This window comes from Pteropus vampyrus, unplaced genomic scaffold (genome assembly GCF_000151845.1).
Source record: "Pteropus vampyrus isolate Shadow unplaced genomic scaffold, Pvam_2.0 Scaffold397, whole genome shotgun sequence".
NCBI lineage: Eukaryota > Metazoa > Chordata > Mammalia > Chiroptera > Pteropodidae > Pteropus > Pteropus vampyrus.
In genome coordinates, this window is record NW_011889178.1 from 1,422,353 (window position 1) to 1,442,960 (window position 20,608).

At 35.2% G+C, this 20,608-nt stretch overlaps 2 protein-coding genes across 2 annotated transcripts in view; one reads left to right on the top strand and one right to left on the bottom strand.

Moving 5' to 3' along the window:
* DHX29 (DExH-box helicase 29) overlaps positions 1-7,276 on the bottom strand; it is a 41,337-nt gene extending 34,061 nt beyond the window's left edge. The window contains exon 1 of the mRNA XM_011380617.2: positions 6,950-7,276. Within this exon, the coding sequence (XP_011378919.1) occupies positions 6,950-7,130 (181 nt within the window). The 5' untranslated portion in view covers positions 7,131-7,276. The remainder of the gene's footprint in view (positions 1-6,949) is intronic.
* Positions 7,277-7,375: 99 nt separating this feature from the next.
* The window catches only part of MTREX (Mtr4 exosome RNA helicase), a 77,115-nt gene continuing 63,882 nt past the window's right edge, over positions 7,376-20,608 (top strand). The window contains exons 1-5 of the mRNA XM_011380620.2: positions 7,376-7,738; positions 13,288-13,425; positions 14,826-14,892; positions 18,048-18,110; positions 18,969-19,081. Of these exons, the coding sequence (XP_011378922.1) occupies positions 7,605-7,738; positions 13,288-13,425; positions 14,826-14,892; positions 18,048-18,110; positions 18,969-19,081 (515 nt within the window). The 5' untranslated portion in view covers positions 7,376-7,604. The remainder of the gene's footprint in view (positions 7,739-13,287; positions 13,426-14,825; positions 14,893-18,047; positions 18,111-18,968; positions 19,082-20,608) is intronic.

Consider the following 20,608-nt stretch of genomic DNA (forward strand, 5'->3'; position numbering starts at 1 on the left):
ATTATATCTGCAAAGACCTCATTTACAAATAAAGTCACACTGAGATGGACATGAATTTTTGGGGGGACACTACTCAACTCACAACATTTGCCAAATCAACAGAAATACTATATATTATTAGTCTTCTAATAATGAGTGACCAGAAAAGAATAAATACTATTTTCAACATTATTTTGGTCTCATGATCTCCTTACTCTCTTAAAAATTATTGAAGATCTCAAATAGTTTCTGTTTATGTGGGTTATAAGATTGATATTTACCAATGATAAATTAAAAGGGAAAAATTTTTAAATAGTCATTAATTCATTTAAAATAATAAACCTATGTCTTTGCAAATGGTAGGATTTCACTTTTTTAAATGGCTGAGTAATATTCCATTGAATATATGAACCATAACTTCTTTATCCAATTATCTGTTGATGGGCATTTAGGTTGCTTCCATATCTTGGCTGTTGTAAATTGTGCTGCCATGAACACAGGGATGCACAGATCTTTACAAATTATTGTTTTGGTTTTCTTTGGATAAATACCCAGAAGTGCAATTGCTGGTTCAAAAGGTACATACATTTTTAATTTTTTGAGAAACCTCTAGACTGTTTTCCATAGTGGCTGTACTAATTCACATGGATGGACCTAGAGGTTATTATGTTGAGTGATGTAAGACAGACAGAGAAAAATAAATACCATATGATTTCAATTATGCAGAATCTAAGGAACAAAAAGAGCAAACTAAGCAAAAACACATTCATAAATTTAGAGGACAATCTGGTGATAGCCAGAGGGGATGGGAACTGAGAGGCTGGGAGAAAAGAGCAATAGAAAGTAGTTGATAGATGGTCACAGGGATGGGGAGCACAGCATAGGGAATGCAATTAGCATTAATGTAATGGCTAGGTTTAGAGCCAGAGAAGAGAGCAATCGGGGAGATCATTTATAATCTATATAAATGTCTAACCAATGTACTGTATACTTGAAACTAATAATAAAATTTAAAAAAAAAACTAAACAAAAAGAGGAAAAAATAATAAACCTACTACATGTTAATATAAATAACTTTTTATGAAAAATAACTACATTTCCCAGAACAAAATGTTTTCCATTTTTACACATTTCTTAATGTCTGGCTACTTCATTCGATCTGCTATAATATTACAAATCACATAGCCACTGGAAAATGCCACTATCAGTCATGAGAAAATGAGCATAAAAATGGCAAATAACATTTTAGAATTATTATGAAAATAGTTTTGATCTCATGGAGACTCTGCCATAAAGAACTCAAGAATTCCTTTTGAGTACACTTTGAGAACCACTGCTATATAAGAATAATCCTAAAATTTTATAGAACCCAGTCCTTCTGCTTTTATATACCTCAAAATAAGGACCTTTTTTTTTCACTTTGAGAGAAAACTAAACATTAAATTCAAGTGTTGCTTATATGATTTTAAAAGTCAAGGACTTTAGTCTCTGTTGGCTTGCATTAGGTTCTTCATTTTAAGATACTATCATAATTATGCATTTTGCATTTTAAAAGAAAAAATATTTTGAGAATAACTATTTACATTTGGGCAAACTGAACTGGTGACATCTGTGGCTCCCTCGTAAATTACGTCTGTGCTGTACTTATCTAGAAGGTACCCAAAGCTACCTGAATATGTCAAAAGATAATAATAATTGTTATCTTCTTGTCTCAGACTTTACCTTAGTTCTAGTAACCTTGCTCATAAACTCAAGTCAGTGATCATAAAGGAGAGTATAAGTAGTCTGTACCATTTCTGGGGTCTTATCAGTTGCAGTAAACTCATTCACAAACTTAGCATACTAATCGGAATTTTAGAGATCTCTACACTCATCATATTTAGGAGTCCCAGTTTTAACCCTTTATCGAAAGGTACAGATGAGAAGTTCATTAGCAAGACTATTGAAAAAGAGCTCAAGGTTGATATGTTACTGGCAGAGGTGAAATTGTAAATTTCTTTAATAACTTCTTTTTTTTTTAATTAGTGACTTGAAGATTGCAGTAGTAAGCTCTCATTTGTCTCCTTTTACCATTCTACTTAAGACATCCGACTGTATCACCTCCTGGAGGTCAGCTTATACTGAAAAATTCAAGAAGGCAAATAAAAGATCCAAGTCCTAAGGAAATCAGGAGGGGAATGTTCACAAACACTGCTGCACATTCAGTAGGTGTCAATCAGGGTCTCTAAAAGTGGGTGTGTTTTCATTTTAATCAATATTCTGAGGAACTGAAGCAATAATGAGATCTTGCCACAGAGATTTCACCAATTAAATCAAGTAAACCCCTAAGGCCCTTTCATTTTCAAATTCTTCCTAAAATATGTTCATATAAGATTTTTAACCAGTGTGAATGAAAATTCCAGAATTTGAAATGCATTATTTTAACAATTTTTTTAACAGGAATCCTTCTAAAATGTATTTACACTTCCTGCCAAACTACACAGTACATAAGCAAAATGCAAAGCCTTTATGATGTATTTCTTTTTATGAATACGTATTACTGTACTGAGAAGTTGACAGAGGCTACTGTAAAGGCTGAACTTACTCAATTTCCTGAGACTGCTCTAATTTTCTACTTGGTGATTCTTTGGTCTCTTTTTCTGTCAGCTGCCAATTTTCAGAATGTCAACCTAACAGCTTCTCACCCCCAGCTTTTAATCTGTTACTTAAGAAAAAGTGAAGGCACCAGAGGAAAACTTTTAAATTAGTAAACTATTCAAACTTTTAAATTAGTAACCCTATTTTCAAACACAATTCTAAGTCAATACGCCATGGCATAAAGATAGTTTCCATTCTTTTGCCAAGTGCCTAAGATTTCTGAAAGTTACTTTCTTTGCTGGTATGAGACCTTTCTCTGTAAGTATGTTTTGTTTCAGATGGAGAGAGTTATTGAAAATCTGACTGGAAGTAAGGATGTTCGTATGCAATATCTCCAAGGCAAAAGTATTATAGATTTCAAATCTGTATGTGAAAGTCTATGCAACAACATAGCATATATAATTTGCTGTCAAAAATATTAAAGTTGAAGCACAGAAAAACTAAGTGATTTCCTCAAGATGACTCAGCTAATAAAAAAAGCATCAGCCAGAATCAATATTTTTGTTGCCCATTCTCTTTTACAACATATTCCTTTTATACTGTATTACATTTTGTATCATTCAGTGATTGTAATGACCCACTACCACTAAGACATGAGTTGCTGCTGATAGGTGTAGTAAGGTACTCTGGTTCTCTTCTAATCAATAGTATATATCTAAAAAGGAATCTGAACAGGGATAAATAAGACCCAGTGGCAGTAAATAAGCCCAGTCCTTGTCCTCATGGAGCTCATATTACTGGTGGAGTAATTAAGCAACTAATTATCCAAATAAGCTATGAAGGGAAAGTATAGGGTATCTAGAGAATAAATTTTAGTGAACTGATATAACCTAAGTAGTCTGGGTCTCTGAGGAAGTCCATACTGCCAGAACCACCTGACTAATCTTTCAAAAATGTAAACCAGTTAAGGTCACTTACCCCATTTAATACCAACTCCAGTCTCCCCTCTCTCACTCTATCCACAGAATTTCTTTTTGTCTTCTTGCAGCATGACAGACTTAGGGCCTTTGCCCTTGTTCCCTCGGACTCAAACATTCTGTCTCCATACCTTCCAAAAGCTGGTTGCTTCAAATCATCTGTTTAAATGTTTCCTCAGGGAAGCTATCTCCATACTAAACCAAAACAGACCCCATCGTCCCTTATTCTTTACCAAGTCACTGTTTTCTGACCTTCATAGCACTTTTCCTACTATTTTTGTGACCCTAAAAAATACTTATAATGGCTTCGACGAGTTTACTTATGATATCAGTTCCCCAGTCTTATTTTCCTCTTAAGATTTTAAGTTTCAACTAGGTTTAAAGATTTTTCACAGACACAAGCCTTATGGTCATAAGCTACCTTCCCCCACCCCGGATAATGTAAGCTCCTGGAAAGCAGGGATCTCAGTCTGTTTTGTTCATGTGGTATCCCCAGTGCCTAAAATCTTGCCTGGCACATAGCAGCTCTTCAAAAATTATTTGAAGAACAAATGAAATAAAAAAAACAGGAGTGGCATAATATCCAAAATTGTGCCAAGAGCCATTTCATGGCACCAGTGATTTTCTACCTTTAGAAATTTTCAGTATACTACATACAATCCTTCAAATTGTTTGAAAAGATAGAAATGGAAGTAGAGTAGAACAATTACATTTACAATAGGAACTACTAAGAATTCAGAGGTAATGTTTCTTTGGTGTATTTCTCCACTTTTTTCTCAAAAGTAGTCCTATTATATGCTATAAAAAATACCTAAACAATATAACATTAAAAAAAGCAAAAAAAAAAAAAGGCAAAAAACAAAACAAACAAACAAACAAAAACCCCTATGTGGCAATCTGTGTGGCAACATTTTATTGTTGCTATTAGAGTTATGAAAAATTCCCTACAAATTTAGCTACAAATTTAGTAGATAACCTCTCATTTTCTCTCTTGATTTCTTGGCCTTAATAATTCCACTGAATCTTTCCTTGTCATTTACAAATCTTTTGAATGACTAATATGCACAGCATTGGAGTAGACGCTAATGGATGTTAAAGTCCATGAAACAGTTTACCTCCTAAAATTTTGTAGGACAGATAAAATGCATAACTCCTCACATACCATAAGCAAGATCTAAATATTGAAAAAAAAAAAGATTCAAACAATAATGATACATGAGCTGTGGATAAAGGAAGAATTCAAAAATGAGTTGACATCTTAGGTGGGTATTACAGGATTTTGGTAAATAATGTAAGGTATAGATGGCATTCCATTAGGAGAAAATGGCAAGAATAAACATGAGGAGGCATGTTTATTCTTGTCAACAGCTGCAATTAGAGCAGAGAATATATACCAGACTGGCTATAGCTGAATACAGAAATCAGTAAAAATGCTGGAAAGAGGGTCTTGGATGCTAGCTGAATGTTTTGGACTTTATCACAAAGTCAGTGAGGATGCTGTGGAAGAAACTGGGAAGTGCTAGGGTCAAAGGCAGTGTTTCTCAAAGATCAATCTGATGCCCGTATGCAGGACTGGAGGAGGAAAAAAGAGCAGAGCTAAAAAAAAAACTCATTAGAAGCCTTTGCTGGTACCCCCAGGAATTCACAAGTACCTAGAATGAGCTGTGAATAGTACAAATGAAAAGTGAAAGGGTATACATGAAAGATAATAGATGAGGACTACACAAAAGACTGGATGTGAAGAAGAAAGAAAGGCATCAAAAATAACTAGTGATGTTGGATAAAAAGGAATATGGAAGAACAAAAACATGGAAGTCAGAGTGAGAAGCTAGTTTGGGGAAGAGAAGTGTAGCTTAGTATTAGCCAAGTTAAATTTGAGATGCTTGCAAAATAGGGCCAAAAGTAAATGTAGAAATGGCTGACTTGAGCTTGGAATTGAGACCAGGATTGAATATGTTGATTGAGAAGTCATCTACAGGCAAAAAGACAATAGTAGATGAACTCTCCTAGAAGGGCTGTAGAGAAGAAACTATACTGTCACAGACTGACGCCTTCAGTAAGGGGATGGGGGCATGGGGAGCCAAAGAATACAACGAATGACTATTAGAGACTTCAAAGAATTCAGAAGAATATCAGCAAATGACTAAGAGGCAGAAAGGGGTCGATTAACAGAATAAAAGTGCCACAGAACAGTCAAGGATAATCCTATGTATTTGTAATCACAGGCATAACTTTGTAGTTAAAATGTTACAATAAATTGCAGGGCCAAGAATCATTTTCCACCTTCTAGGTGAAGATTTGGTACCTGCCTACTTCTTTAGTCTCTCTTTCTTAGGCAATGCTTACATGCTATGAGTACCTCAAAGGCCTGAGTTCTTACCAGACTCAAGATCCTTGCATATGGTATTCCTTACCTCTGCCAGGAATACTATGTCTGCCATTCTTTACAGAATTAACACTTATTCGTCCTCCTGATATCAGCTTAACTGTCACTTTCAAAGACCATCCATGACTCCTTCCTCTCCCAGTAAAAATGATAGATTACCATGTTAAATTCTATTTCTTAGCTTTTTATGGCACTTATCAATTATCGGTGTTTGTTTGATTATTTAATGCCTGTCTCTGCCATTAGACTGGCAAGCTCCATGAGGTGATGTATGTTTTGCTCATTCCATCCCTAACATCATGCCAGAAACACAGTAGGTGTTCAATAAAAATTTATTGTATGACTATTTCAGTAAGAACTACAAGCAAACAAACTAAGCACAACGAAACAGTGTATAACTGTTCATCTTTTAAAATCGGCTCTAATAGTGGCCTGCTGATCTCGGGAATCGGCAGTCTCCAAGTTGAATCATCAAACCAAATCGCAAGGTAAGCAAAAATGCATAGCTGCAGTAAAGATCGCAGATAATTTTATAGTATGCTATGCCCATATTCGGTGTGATTCGGTGTGTAAGTACTGATAATCTTATTAAGTACTGATTTCCATAACACACGGAAACACTACATCGTGACTGAAAATTATATAAAGACCAGGTAAAAAAACGGGTCTGGCTCCAGGAGGTTAGGAACTCCACACTATACTATGCACTAGGCTAGTTAGTTTAGATGATGGCTCAGGGCTGATTCCTGCTGAAACGCAAGCTAAGGCAATTTTTATTTTCTTCCCGGAAGGAGAAAATGTAGGGGTTAGGTACGAGACACCAGGCTGCAACGGGGCTACTGTTGGAACTTTACAAGCCCAAACACCTTAAACTGATCTACAACAAAGCGATCCAGTAAGGGAGCTAACAGCTCCGGGTGTGGGATATAAGATCCGAGACCGAGGGTCCGCCCAGGTGCAAAGGCTTCTCCCTCGCTACAAGCAGCAGCGTCTAGGGGCGGAAATCCCGGGTCTGGACGACCGCTCGTACCTTGCTTGACTCGAGATTCCCTGGTGCTGGCGGCAGCGGTGGGGGGCGGCCTGGCCACAGGCTTTTTGTTTTGGGCCTCGCCCGCAGCTCCAGCCTCGGCGGATTTGGCTCTAGAAGCAGACAGGGCGGCCCGGACAGCCGCGGCTCCCGGGGCTTTGTGTTTCTTGTTCTTGCCGCCCATGTTGCAGCTGTGGCAGAAGACTTCTCCCAGCAGGCCCCGGAACCACCTCAACACAGCTTCCAGTAGTTCTTTACATTCCCCGGGGCCAGCGTTGCCACCGAGCGTCCTCCATCCGGGCTTCTCGGGCCTGGGAGATCGCTGCCTCGTAATTGGCCCGATTCCTCAAGGTCCCGCCTCCTTACCGCCCTCCCACCGCCCTGCAGGTACTTATTAGGTACCCTGCACCCTCGCCTGTTCGCTCGCTGAGTTCCATCTTTAAGGAGCTGCCCACCCATTAGTGGTCAGAAAGGAAGAAAACGTCGGAAAGGAAAGGTCGGAAGAGAAAAAGAAGCCAAGAAAGAATTCTTGGTAGCTATGTGACTCGACTATTTTTGACTCCCACGGGCCACTGTTGAAGCTTCATTAGGCGTCACTGTCGATGCGACTGCGGAGCATTGTGGGTAGGAGGGAGATTTGGTCTCGCAGCTCCGAAAGATGGCGGACACTTTCGGGGATGAGCTCTTCAGCGTGTTCGAGGACGACTCGACCACTGCGCCCGGAACCAAAAAAGACAAGGAGAAGGAGAAGGGGAAATGGAAGGGGCCGCCAGGGTCTGCAGAAAAGGCCGGGTATGTGTTTTTACGTTCTCAGTGCTGAGGGAAGAAAATACGACATTCTCGAGCACGAGAAAGTGGAGTGTATACTGAGTGGTGTCGGGAAGTGAAGGGGTTTGAGAAAAATGTTGAAGAGGGAGGAAGAATGCTAGTTTGGGGAAGCGGGGTCTTGGCGTACCTCGGTGTCCGCAGGCAGCGTAGACTTCTGCCGCTGCACTTGTCTTAGGCCTACGTTGCTGTCTCAATACCTCTGTCTGCGCGGTGGAGTCGTGAGCGCAAGGTCTCAGATTTAGCACCAGAACAATACCTGGCAGGTATTTTTTAATAAAAGAAACGAATGGCCAGTTGAGTAAAGGGTTAAGATGCTTAGAAAAGGTGACTTGGGTTGAGTTGGAGGGGAAAGGGCAAATAACATCGGAAGGGGGAGAAATTTAATCTCCAAGCTATAGTTTTCTTGCGCGTAAAAAGATGATGGTGCGTACCGCCAGGGTTATTCTGAGGATTAAATGAGATAATGTGCAAAGCGCCTAACAGTGCTTAGCACATAATAAAATTTCAAAAGCTGGTTATCAAATTTATTGAGAAAAAATTTAAAAATTATTGGTCTGTAAACATATATTTGGACTGATGCATTTGACCACCAGAAAGTGTACAGAATTGTAGTAAAACAAAACAAGGACAAGCTAATACGTGAATTAGATAAAGATTGTCCATTCGGCAGTTTTAATCAAAGTTTGTGGAACACCAGAACTGGAGGTATGTATATATCCGAAGGTTATTTGTGTTGGTACTGCTTGAGGTGGGTTCCCTGTGGGAAAGTATAATGACACTTAACAGATTAGAGCGCTAGCAGAACAATGAGTGTGAAGTTGTATGCAATAGGAGTGATCTAAGAGTGACGGAAAGTAGAAAAATAGTATTCCCCTCACTGAGTTGGAGCTGGAGATTTTGGGGGAACTTTTCAGGGAAAATGAGAAAAGAGGACAGATTGTTTTTTTCCAAACAGGAATAATTAATAAATACTGTAATTTGAATGGGCAACTCTGATATTATGAAGACAATACATGTATAATTTCCCACTTTTGTCAATACTTTGCTATAGAATTACTAGGGTAAAATTAATTCAGTTTGTAGCTGTTTCTACAACCTTCCAAGGTGAAAACTTGTAGGATATAAAAGTGATCTAATTTACATTTTTATCTTATTAGGATATATGAGAACATTAGAGAAGGGAAATATGTAAGACAATATAGAACATAAGTAATTTAAGAGACCGTAATAGGCCTAGTCTTGTAGGTGCTTTTAGGAAAAAATTCAATTTTTCTGATTCCAATTATCATACTGTCATAATTATTATGTAAACAATACGTATAGCATGATTTCTATCTGATTTGTGTAACACAGGAGGACAAATCCAGGAACTTTAGAGGAACTTATTTATATAATACACCAAACCTAGTGGGCGCTTTTTGGAAAGCTTTTTTTATGAGAATTGTCTAGAGAGTTAGATAATGTTATGAAAAACTCCATGTACCCACAAATCAGTAATACTTCAGCAAATTAAGTCCTTGTCAATCTAGTCTCACTCTCTTTTTCTTTTGTAAATTGAATGCTACTCAGATTAGTTCTCCCTAAATATTTCAGTATGCATCTTATTGATAATGACTTTTTCAACATAATCATAAAGCCATTATTACACCCAACGAAATTTATAATAATTCCTTAATATTATTGAATCCAGATCGCAATTTCCCTTTTTGTCTCAAAGATGTTTTTTTCATAGTTGGTTTATTTGAATTAGGATCCAGACAACGTGCATACACTGTTTTGGTTGTTATATCCCTTAAGTCTTTTATTCTACAGAGCTCTTTTTTTCCTTATGCCACTGATACCTTTTGGAGAGGGGTTGGTGAGAGGAGAGACCAGGTCATTTGTCCTCTACGGTTTCTCACATCTTGAATTTGCTTTATTATGCTGTTATTTAACTATTAACTAGCTACTTTATCCTCAGGTATATACTATCCTTATATCGAGTTGCTCTATCCATTATCATAGCTACTGCCTACCTGTAGCAGTTGAGCGCTTAAATGTAGCTAGTCAGAATTGAGATGGGCAATGAGTGTAACATACACACCAGATTTTAAAGACTTTAAAAAAAATGTGAAGTACCTCATTGATTTTTATCTTTATTATATACTGAAATAATAATATTTTGTATTTATTAGGTTAAGTGAAATACATAAAATTATTTAACTCAATATAGTTAATAGAAATTTAAAATTACATGTGTAGCTTGTATTATGTGTGTCTATATATTGGACAGCATTGATGTAGAGACTTAATTACATTCTGGTTTAATCGTTTTAGATATGAATGCTTTATAGTGGTGCTGTTTACTTCCTATTGTATTATATCACAAGATACACATGATGTTGTTCCATACTTCTAAGATTGATCAGTGAGTTAAAGAGGGTCAACCTGATCCCTCATCAACCTTTCACATAATGGCTCTAGCACCTAAGATAATTGCCTAATTCCATTATTTAAGTAGCAGTTGCAAAATGGTGATTTTTCTATTTTTATCCTTTTTTCCCCTCCATTTATTACTTGGAATCCAACTATACAGAAAGAACATTACCTCTTAGCTGTTTGCCTTGAAATACAGTTCATAGGAGAAGGCAGGATAAATGTGATTATCAGTTTTAAGAGAAATGAGTTGTGTCCTATGGAACTTCCAATGTTGAGTAACATGGGTGCCTGATTAGGTGTTTAGTTTCTTGATGAATTGATGGGTTTTTATATATTTGATGTGTTTTATGCCTTTGCACAAATATAGTTTCTATTATCTTTGAGAAACTTAAAACCTAAATTGATAGTGGAACATTTTCCTTCAGAAGAGCCATATTCTTTAATATTGTATGTTAGACTTTCAGGTCTCCAATTATTTCTCTTATAGCTTGATATGTATGTTACATGTGGAACTTGCACACTTGAAACACCTGAGTTACACAGAAAGTCTGGAAATAAAGTGTCATAGATAACAAGCTTCCTCTTTAAGAATAAGGTTTTGATTTATTGAAATAATCCGAAAATGTTGTTTTTAGATATGACAACCAAATTGTGGAATCCTGTACAGAATCCTTATAAAGGGCAATTGGCAAAATCTGAATAAGTTTATAGATTAGATAATAGTACTGTATCAATGTTAATTTCTTAATTTTGATAACTGTTCTGGGGATTGGGACATGGACATCATTGGAGAGTGGGGTGCATAATTCTGCCTACCACACTGTTGAAAACACAAAATGGTACATATCTCCTGTGGAGAGGAATTTGGCAACACCCAGCAAAATTACATATACTTACCTTTTGATCTAGTAATTACATTTCTAGGAATCTATCCCAAAGATAAAATGGCAAAAAAATTTTAAAGCCTACAAAACAGATATGTGTAAGGCTATTCAAAGCTACATCATTTGTAATACCATAAAAAGTGAGGAGTGGAAAAGACAGCTACAGATGTGCACACACATGCACATGATTTGAGTGTATTTCCAAAAAAATAACGAAAGGATAAACCAGAATCTCAAGGGAAGGGGAGAAACGGCAGAAAGAACAAGGATGAAAGCAAGAATGTTTTAAACCTTTGATTTTGGAACTGTAAAATAATGTTTTAGTTATTTTTTTTAAAAATTAAATTTTTAGCATTCCTTAAAAATGGAAAATAAATGGAAACAAATGAACACAGTAAGTATCAAGTAACGTTTAGAAAAAGAACTACTGTATTTTCACTCTTAGTGCGATATAGTCTAAGTACAAAAAGAACTATAAACTATCTTATTTGTAATAACAATATTAATACTATTTTAAAACTATTATATGTAAGATAAAATTTAGTTATGTAATTATCTTTAGGAATGAAGATTTTCAGCAAAAAAAGATACAATTGAAGTTAAATAAAAACCCTGTAATATTAATCATGTCAGTATGAACTCATTTTTCTAAAAGCAAAGATTCCCCAATTCTTTCCATAGTAAAGGCCTAAAAAACAATGAAATCCAGTAGCAGTGATCACTCTATGCACTAAATAACATTTCCCACTGTAAGAAACTTTTAGAGATGTGGCTGATACCAGGTCTGAGGCTGGATTTTTCTTTAGCTACTTTAGTCAAAAACAGTGTATCACAGTAAGTCGAATGCAGAAACCGATGAGAGTCCAGCTGCCTTCTATTAAGCCAGATTTTGCAAATTTCTTCTGTTAAAGATAGATGTGCAAAAATAGAAAACAATGGCACTTATATAAAATTTTGAGGGGGAAATACTTTTTTTAGAAGTTATTTATGTTAACATGTAATGGTTTTGTTACTGCTATTTTAAAATGAATTGATAAGTAAATACTTAAGTTTTTTTCAGTTTTAATATTTAATATGGTAAATATCAGTAGATATAACTACATAAACAAAATTCTTTGGAATTCTCAATAAATTTTAAGACTGGAAAAGGATTCGGAGACCAAAAACTTGAGAGCCACTGATGTAGTATAGTCTATTTTAATTTGCATTTTCCTAATAATGATTTTGATCTTTTCATAAGCTTATCGGCCATTTGGGTATCCTCTTTTGTAAAGTGCCTATAGTGTCTTTTGCTCATTTTTTAAATTAGGATGTCTTTTTTATTTTTAATTTATAGTCTCCAACCCTAGGTTTTTAGATATATGCCTTTTGTCAGTTATGTGTTTCAGATATCTTCTCCCACTCTTTGTCTTGCTCCTTTACTTTCTTAATAGGGCCTCTCGATTAACAGAAATTCTTAGTTTTAATGCAGTCCAGTTTATCAAACTTTTTGGTTAATAATTTTATGTCTTGTTTAATAAAAAAAATGAAGATAATTTTCTTACTTTATCTTCTAGAGGCTTTCTTGTTTTTGCCTTTCACAATTAGATCTAAAATCCACATGACTCATCTTGGAAGCTAAGCAGGGTCGGGCCTGGTTAGCATTTGGATGGGAAACCACCTAAGAAGACCAGGTGCTGTAGGCATAAAAAAAAAATTTAAAAATAAAAATAAATAAAATCCACATGAAATTGGTTTTTGTGTATAAGGAAGGTGGGGGTCAGATTGAATTTCTCTGTGGATCATGCAGTCCACCAAACACCATTTATTGTCACTACTTTTGACCAGTGAATCCAACCACAAAAAAAAAAAAAATCTCCTAAGTGGTAATATCATATCATTACAGAAAGTACTAATGTTTATTGAAGGTGATCATGTAAATATCTAATGGTTTTAATTTATAATTTTAAAAACCATTGTGAATAATTGTTAATATGAGTTGCAAAATATTTTAAAAACAACTTCAAGAAAATACAAAATGCAAAAGTAGTGTTAAGTTTTATTAATTTAGGTTTGGGTATTCTGAGCTTTAGTCAGTTTTGATTTGTAACATCTATTTACATGAATATTTCTGTTAATGCTGTATATTATATATGAAATAATATTTTATAGAGTCACTCTTAAAGTAAAAACTGATACTGCAGAATTAATTCTAAACTGTTTACTTCTCAGGAAACGTCTTGATGGTAAATTACAATCAGAGTCAACCAATATTGCAAAAACCAAGAGAGATGCAGATTTCGAGGGTACAGATGAACCCATTTTTGGAAAGAAGCCCAGGGTAGAAGAGTCAATAACTGAAGACTTAAGGTAGAATTCCATTGTCATAAATATTAATAACTCAAATTAGGTGATTGCTTAAAGTTTTTAAAGTTGTTTATATGTTGTTACTTTATGAAAGTACTTGGTGAGTTAAAGGAATGAAGATTTTTAAAATATATTCATAAAGCATATAAACATAGAACATTTATTTAAATTTGGGGAAGTGGAAGACAATATAAAAGAGATGTTTTCATACTTTAGAATCCAGTTTTGAGAATTTTGAAGCCTGATTTAAAAAGAAAAAAGAAATGACACATTTCCTTTATTCATTAATGTCCCAAGAAGAGGATCACTGAAAGAGTTGAATAAAAAGAAAGAATAAAACTGACCCAATGGAAGGAATAAGTGAGAAGGAACATTAGGAGGAATTCGATTTTCACTGTTGTTTATAGCAGTAGAGTGGCTATGAATCTCAAGACTACTATCGATGAGGGAGACCCATGGATATCTTTGGCAGAAAAAGCTGATATTTCTCTGATTCTGAAAGTTGGAACTTTCTATAAGTAAACGCCAATTTCTTACGTAGCAATTTCACTTGTTTTCTTGTGGTGGAACCGTAATGGCTTTGCTTCTCCCTTCTTGAATGCCATGTTTCAGCTTGGCAATGCCATGAGGAATTTACTCTGATATTTTTTTAACCAGTTGGTGGTTAATGTAACTAGCAAAAGTAGCTACTGTATATGGTGGTAGATGTGTCACTGAAATATTTAAGATACACCATTTGCTCAAGCTAATGGGATAGATTACAAAATAATATTAGCTATTTAAAATCATTGTTGCTTATTGAAGTAAAGCTTTAAAGCTTGGGTTTTATCCAAAGCATGATTATTGATTTAAAGTAAAAACCGAAAGTACAATCAGTAAGAGAAGAATGAATCTAGAACAGAAATACATCTATTTTTTTCTTTTCACAGTTGAAATAGAACTTAGATGAGTGTATAACAGGATTTCGATGAGAATAGGATTTCGATGAGAATAGGGAACACTTCTATAAATTATGGCAACATTTGTATTAGACTAGTTTATTTTGTACTTTGTATCACGTCGTGGTTTTTATAACAAGCTTCCTGTTTTGAAGTAGTGACAGTGCTTTGGAGAGGTACTTTTTATTTAAAATAGTTATTGGAACTAAGACAATTCTTCAAATAATCCACTTGGAGTCTTCTGTACTTGTAATTAAAGATGTTAACAGATTATTTTTGAATTCTTAGCATGTGTTTGAGTAATGTGAAAAACTGAGTATTTTTAAAAGCCAAACTTTTTCCAATTTGGAATACTGATAATTGAGCAGTACCATTTTCCTTAACAGTGAGATTGGAGGCTGGCTTATCATCTAATTATAGAAAAATAATTTATTTTAATGTAACATTAACAATTTTTTTCTTAAGTTTGGCAGACTTGATGCCCAGAGTCAAGGTACAATCAGTTGAAACTGTTGAAGGGTGTACACATGAGGTAAGCACAAACAGAATACAGTAGGTTGGTTTTATAAATGGGATTTTACTTTGGACTGTTTAGTATGATGATCAGCAAACAGTTGGGCTTTAAGGGCTTGTGGTGTACATAGTCTAGTGGAAGGAGCTGGGGCTCTGTATCCAAACCTGAGCCCAGATCCTGACACAGCACTTTTTCTAACTACAGTCTTAGATAAATTTCTTAACCGCTTTGACATTGGTTTTTTAATTTATAAATTTGGAATAATGGGATTTATTTCATGGGGTGATTTGAAGATTATATAAGATAATTAGGTAAGAGACGCAATATAGAGTAAATGTTTAGTACATGTTCCTTCCCATACTCCTATAGTCAAATAACAGTGCCACTTGGCAGGTCACATGCTTTTTCATGCCGTGCTCTGATGACTCATGTATTTCAGTTTCATTTTTCTACCACACGATGGTGGTCACTGATAGGTTATAGTAACCCTTTAGAAGTGAGAGTTTTTAAATATAAGGGATATAAGGGAATTGTAATGCTCTTTCTATTACGTCTTCTGCCTTTACAGTATGACCTTATAAGTTATTATTATAGGTGTTACATAAAATTTCTTAGGGGCTGAGAGAATAAGAAAGGGGTTGGCAACTCCAGTATTACATTATGAGTTTATTAAAGGAAATTACATACAAGATGCATCTTGTGCATGGTGAGAGGACATGGCTATCCTCTATACCGCATGGCAGGTGATAAGTGATTATATAAAGGACAGGGTGGAAAGGAGTACTGGGGCAAGATCTGCCCCAGATAAGGGGAACAACACTTTATAAGCTTGTCCGCGGGCAGGCAATGGCCTGTTCTAGGAATCAGCACAAGCCAGCATGCGGTGGGGCTTAGGGGAGGGGTTGATCAGACAGTCTCTAAGGGGATTTTAGGGAAGTAATCTCTGTTCTGGCCAAGATTTAATTGGCAAGTCTGGTAGCACTTAGGCAGTGGAATATTCCTCATTGGAATATTCTTTTCTCCACAACAAGTAAGTGGGAATCTTATTAAAAGTCTTCATTGAGGAAACAGTAATTTCAAATTAACAAAAGTGGCTTTTGATATAGATTTAGAACCTTATTTTTTAAAATACTTGTTTTTTCCCCTACTAAAAATTACTATGTTCCTTTACAATAGCACTTAGTTTGACAGGCGTAATACCCATTTGATCATTCAGTACTCATATTAGACCTTATTCGATGCTGTGGTCTTAAAAAGATGGAAAAAAAACAAACAAATTTTGTTCTCAAAAGCTCTTTCTGCCTTCCTTCAGGAGATTATGCTCAAGCTCTATATTCTGCCACCTCCTCTCACTTTTTTAGCAGGTAACTTTACCTTTTACTTCATTTAGAGGCTTGAGGATATCAAGTTGGAGTGCCCTCTGATTACAGCCTCTGTTACCAAGCCTTTCTGCACCTGTCGTCCACTCAAAGTAAAAGGCACTGCCTCTTGCTCTCTCAGTGTTCTTGGTTGTACCTTATCCTGTCTGCACAAAGGCTTGGATCGTTCCATTTTCCCTTGACTGTTTCTAGAGTCTCCTTTTTTTCTATTTGCTCTTTTCTACCAGCATGTAAATACACAAAAGCTGCTCTTTTTGTTCTAGGTTGCTTTTCAGCCACTGTGTTGTTGTTCTTTTTCTCTCTGTGGTCATTCATTTGGTACATACCTTTTGAGTGTCAGGTACATTTTATTCATTGAGTATAAAGAGAGTTAGAAAAGTGATGCAGTCCTTTTCCAGAGCTGCTATTGAGTGTTCTGCTTGGAAAATTCCTGCTAGGCTTCTTAACCTTTTATTTATCTTTTAATCTATAATTTGATTTCTTCTCTTCCCATTTCTTACCAGTAAATAAATGCCAACTCTATTTGACTTTTGATCATTCTGCTGATTTTCTGTTTTTTTGACTGTAGCTGTCACAGGCTTCTCTTCTAGTTGTCTGTTATGTGTTAGTGTTACCCAGACTGTTCTCAGAGAATTAAAAAAAAGTCTTTGATTCTTATACATATGAAAACAGTTTTTTTGTTGTTGTTGCTGCTGTTAAATCTCAGAGATGCTAAAATCTGAATTGCTTTGTGTTAATGTACTTTGTTCATATCATAGAAACTATCAGGAGAGATGTGAAGGAGGTCAACCAACTAACCAGATTAGATATGGCCCCACAAATTGATCATACCTGATAGGGATCATATTTTAGGGTCTAGTCTTAAGATTTTTAGATCCAGAAATTTGGTTTTGTCAGTGTACCAGGGGTTGTGCTTTTTAAGATAGATTCACTTTCATCATACTCATAAGAGATGAAGGTATACAAAAGAATGTTGTTTGCTTAATTTAATAGATAAATAATCCTCTCACTGTCAAACTACTCGAGAATCAGAAACTACTTAGAAGTTTCTTGGAATCATAATAATGAGGAATATATGGTCTTAATGGGAAAGACTAATGAAAGCTATTTCTGTCCCCTGGAAGTATTCATTCACTGATAAAAGCAACTCATAAATTAACTCTTTCCTAATGTGTACCGCATTAACTACCAAACTATGTCTAAGATAACTAATCTCATCTATAATACTTGTTTGGTGATGTTTTGCTCTTAGAAATTATTTCTAATTTCTCTGTGGTCCTTATTTTGCCCCCTATGGATTATTTGTACACTAACAGGTTTAAGTCTTGGGAATTTAGCTATATTGTGAATTGCTTTCCAGATCTTAATGTTCACTAGAGGAAAACGACTTTCCTGTTCCAGAAAATAGAGAGTATCATTTTATTCCACATAGTTTTCTTTCATGTAGTGACATCCTTTTTATGTCCATTCAACTTTTTTGAACATTCATTAATGTCAGACAATACATTATGTGGAAAATACGAAGATAGTTAACAGAAGTCCTAGATCTGAGTAAATGCAGTTTCTTCAGGGAGGTAGTCTTAAACATTTTAATTACATTATCATTAGATTAAACACTAGTAGAGGTTTTTGAGTGTTGTAGTTTTGGCATTTTGACTTGTTCTTAAAGGAATTTATTTTATTTTGCAATGCCTGGGACTATCAAACACTTATTTTTCAAACCATCATTGATTATGGAGTGCTAAATGCATCAATTTTTGAATGTAAATTGCAAATTTTTTTTTTTAACATCAGGTTGCACTTCCTGCAGATGAAGATTATTTACCACTTAAACCTCGAGTTGGAAAAGCTGCAAAGGTCTGTATTTCAAGCAATACAGTTTTTACAGTTTTATGAGTATCCTTTTCCTAAACGTCTTAGAGATAAATTCTTTCAAATGAGATTTTTATACTTCTCTGTGTATGTATGCCAAGAAAAAGCCACCTGAAATCAAATATAGTGAGAACCAAATAAAACAGCCATGCTGAAAAACAAGCAACATATTGATAAGATTTTTAAAAATTAAAGTGATTTCTCAACCTTTAAAAGAATCTAATGAAAATTATCAACCTTTCTCGAGGAAAAAAAAATACATGTGTACAATAAATTTTTCTATAGTTTAACAAGCTTCTAATGACACCTAAATGGATTTTGAAGTTCCGATAGACCTTAAATGATCAATATAAGTTTTCCAAGTCATTTTCTCTAAAGAAGGCAGTATGGTAGAGTAAGCATAAACTCAAAGTCTGATAGATGTATTATTCTGCCTCTGCTGAGGAACTTAAGTGAGGGACTTCACTTTTCAGAACCTCAGAGTTCTCATCTGTGAAAGAAAATAATACCTATTTGAAGGATTGTTGTGAAGATTAATAATAATACTACATCGAAAATGTGTTGCAAAGTGCTTACCACAAAGCATGTTCTTGGTAAATAGTGATTGTTGTGTTGTAATGTATATATAAGAATAATAATTGAAAGTTTAGACAGCAGAATTAGCTTCTGTGCTGTCTAGTTAAAGATTTTTTTTTTACTCTTTCTAATTTTCTCTTGTGAATGGCATATTTCCTGAATAGAATCATAAAGAAATGTTCCCAGAATGCTTCTGGGATTAACACCTCTTTTATATGTGCTCTGATGTGGTTAGAATTTTCATATGGATATTAATTTTTTTTATAGGAATACCCATTCATTCTTGATGCTTTTCAAAGAGAAGCCATTCAGTGTGTTGATAATAATCAGTCTGTTTTAGTATCTGCACATACATCAGCAGGAAAAACTGTATGCGCTGAGTGAGTAGCTTTCTTCTTAACTGAAATTTTAGGTCTGTTAATATTTGCTTTATATATTTAGGTGCTCCTATGTTGGTTACATTTTAAATATTTTACAAATGTTATATCCTCTTGTTGGATTGATCCCTTTATCATTATTTAGTGTCTTTCTTTGTCTCTTATCACAGTTTTTGTTTAAAGTGTCATTCGTCTGCTATAACTATAACTACCCCAGCTTTTTGTTTGTTTCCATTTGCATAGACTATCTTTTTCCATCCCTTCACTTTTAGTCTCTGTGTCCTTACATCTGTAGTGAGTCTATATTTCATTCTAATTTATTTATCTATTTTATTAAGTTTATTGGGGTAACATTGGTTAATACAATTATATAATTTTCAGGTGTACATTATAATATGACATCTGTATATTCTATTGTGTATTTACCACCTAAAGTCCAGTTTCATTCAGCTACCGTATATTTGATCCCCTTTACCCACTTCGCCCTCCCTCTACCCACCTGTATTTGACCCCCTTTACCCCGTCTACCTTTCCCCTCCTCCCGCACCCCCTACCCTCTGGTAACCACTAGTCCGTTGCCCATATCCATGCTTTTAGGTTTATATACCACATAAAAATGTTTTGTGAGTTTCAACTTTTTTTGTCTGGCTTATTTTGCTTAGCATGATTATCCATGTTGATGCAAATGGCATTATTTCATCTCTTATGGCTGAGTAATATTGCATTGTATATATGTGCCACAGCTTCTTTAGCCAGTCATCTATCGTAGGACACTTCAGTTGTTTCCATGTCCTGGCCACTGTGAATAATGCTGCTATGAACATTGGTGTGCAAATATCTTTATAGATATGGATTTCCGAGTCTTCGGGTTAAATAAATACCCAGTAGAGAGATTGCTGGATCAATTCTTAGCTTTTTGAGGAACTTCCATACTGTTTTCCATAGTGACTGTACCAGTTCTAAGAGCCTTGTAGTTTTAGCTTTTATGTTAGGTCTTTGATTCTTTTTGAGTTAATTTTTCTATAATTTGTAAGGGAAATGTCTGTCTTCATTCTTTTCATGTGGATATCCAGTTGTCTCAGTACCATTTGTTGAAAGACTTTTTCCCCCCACAGTCTTGGCACTCTTTTCAAAAATCAATTTGAGTTGGCAGGTTAACTTAATAATTTATTATATATTTTATTTCTCCATTATGAAAAAATTGCAGCTTTTCTATTGGGCAGCTGAATTAAGTACTCTTTAAGAGTGAGCATAAAGAGTAAAGAAGACCATAGAGAAAGAAACAGGTAAAAATGGCACCAATCACCCTGTTCATCATTCCTTTTAAACTTGACATGATGGTGGAAATATTTCATGAGTTCTGGAATATTTTTTCCTTAGCCAAATTCTGGGCTTATCTGGTCACTGTATATTAGTGCCTTCCAGACTGTGGCTTAGGAATAACTCACAATTTTTCTCTGTACACGGAAAGTTAGAGGAATGAAGCTTGGGTCTTGAGTGTCATCCTAATGGTATCAGCCAATTGTAGAA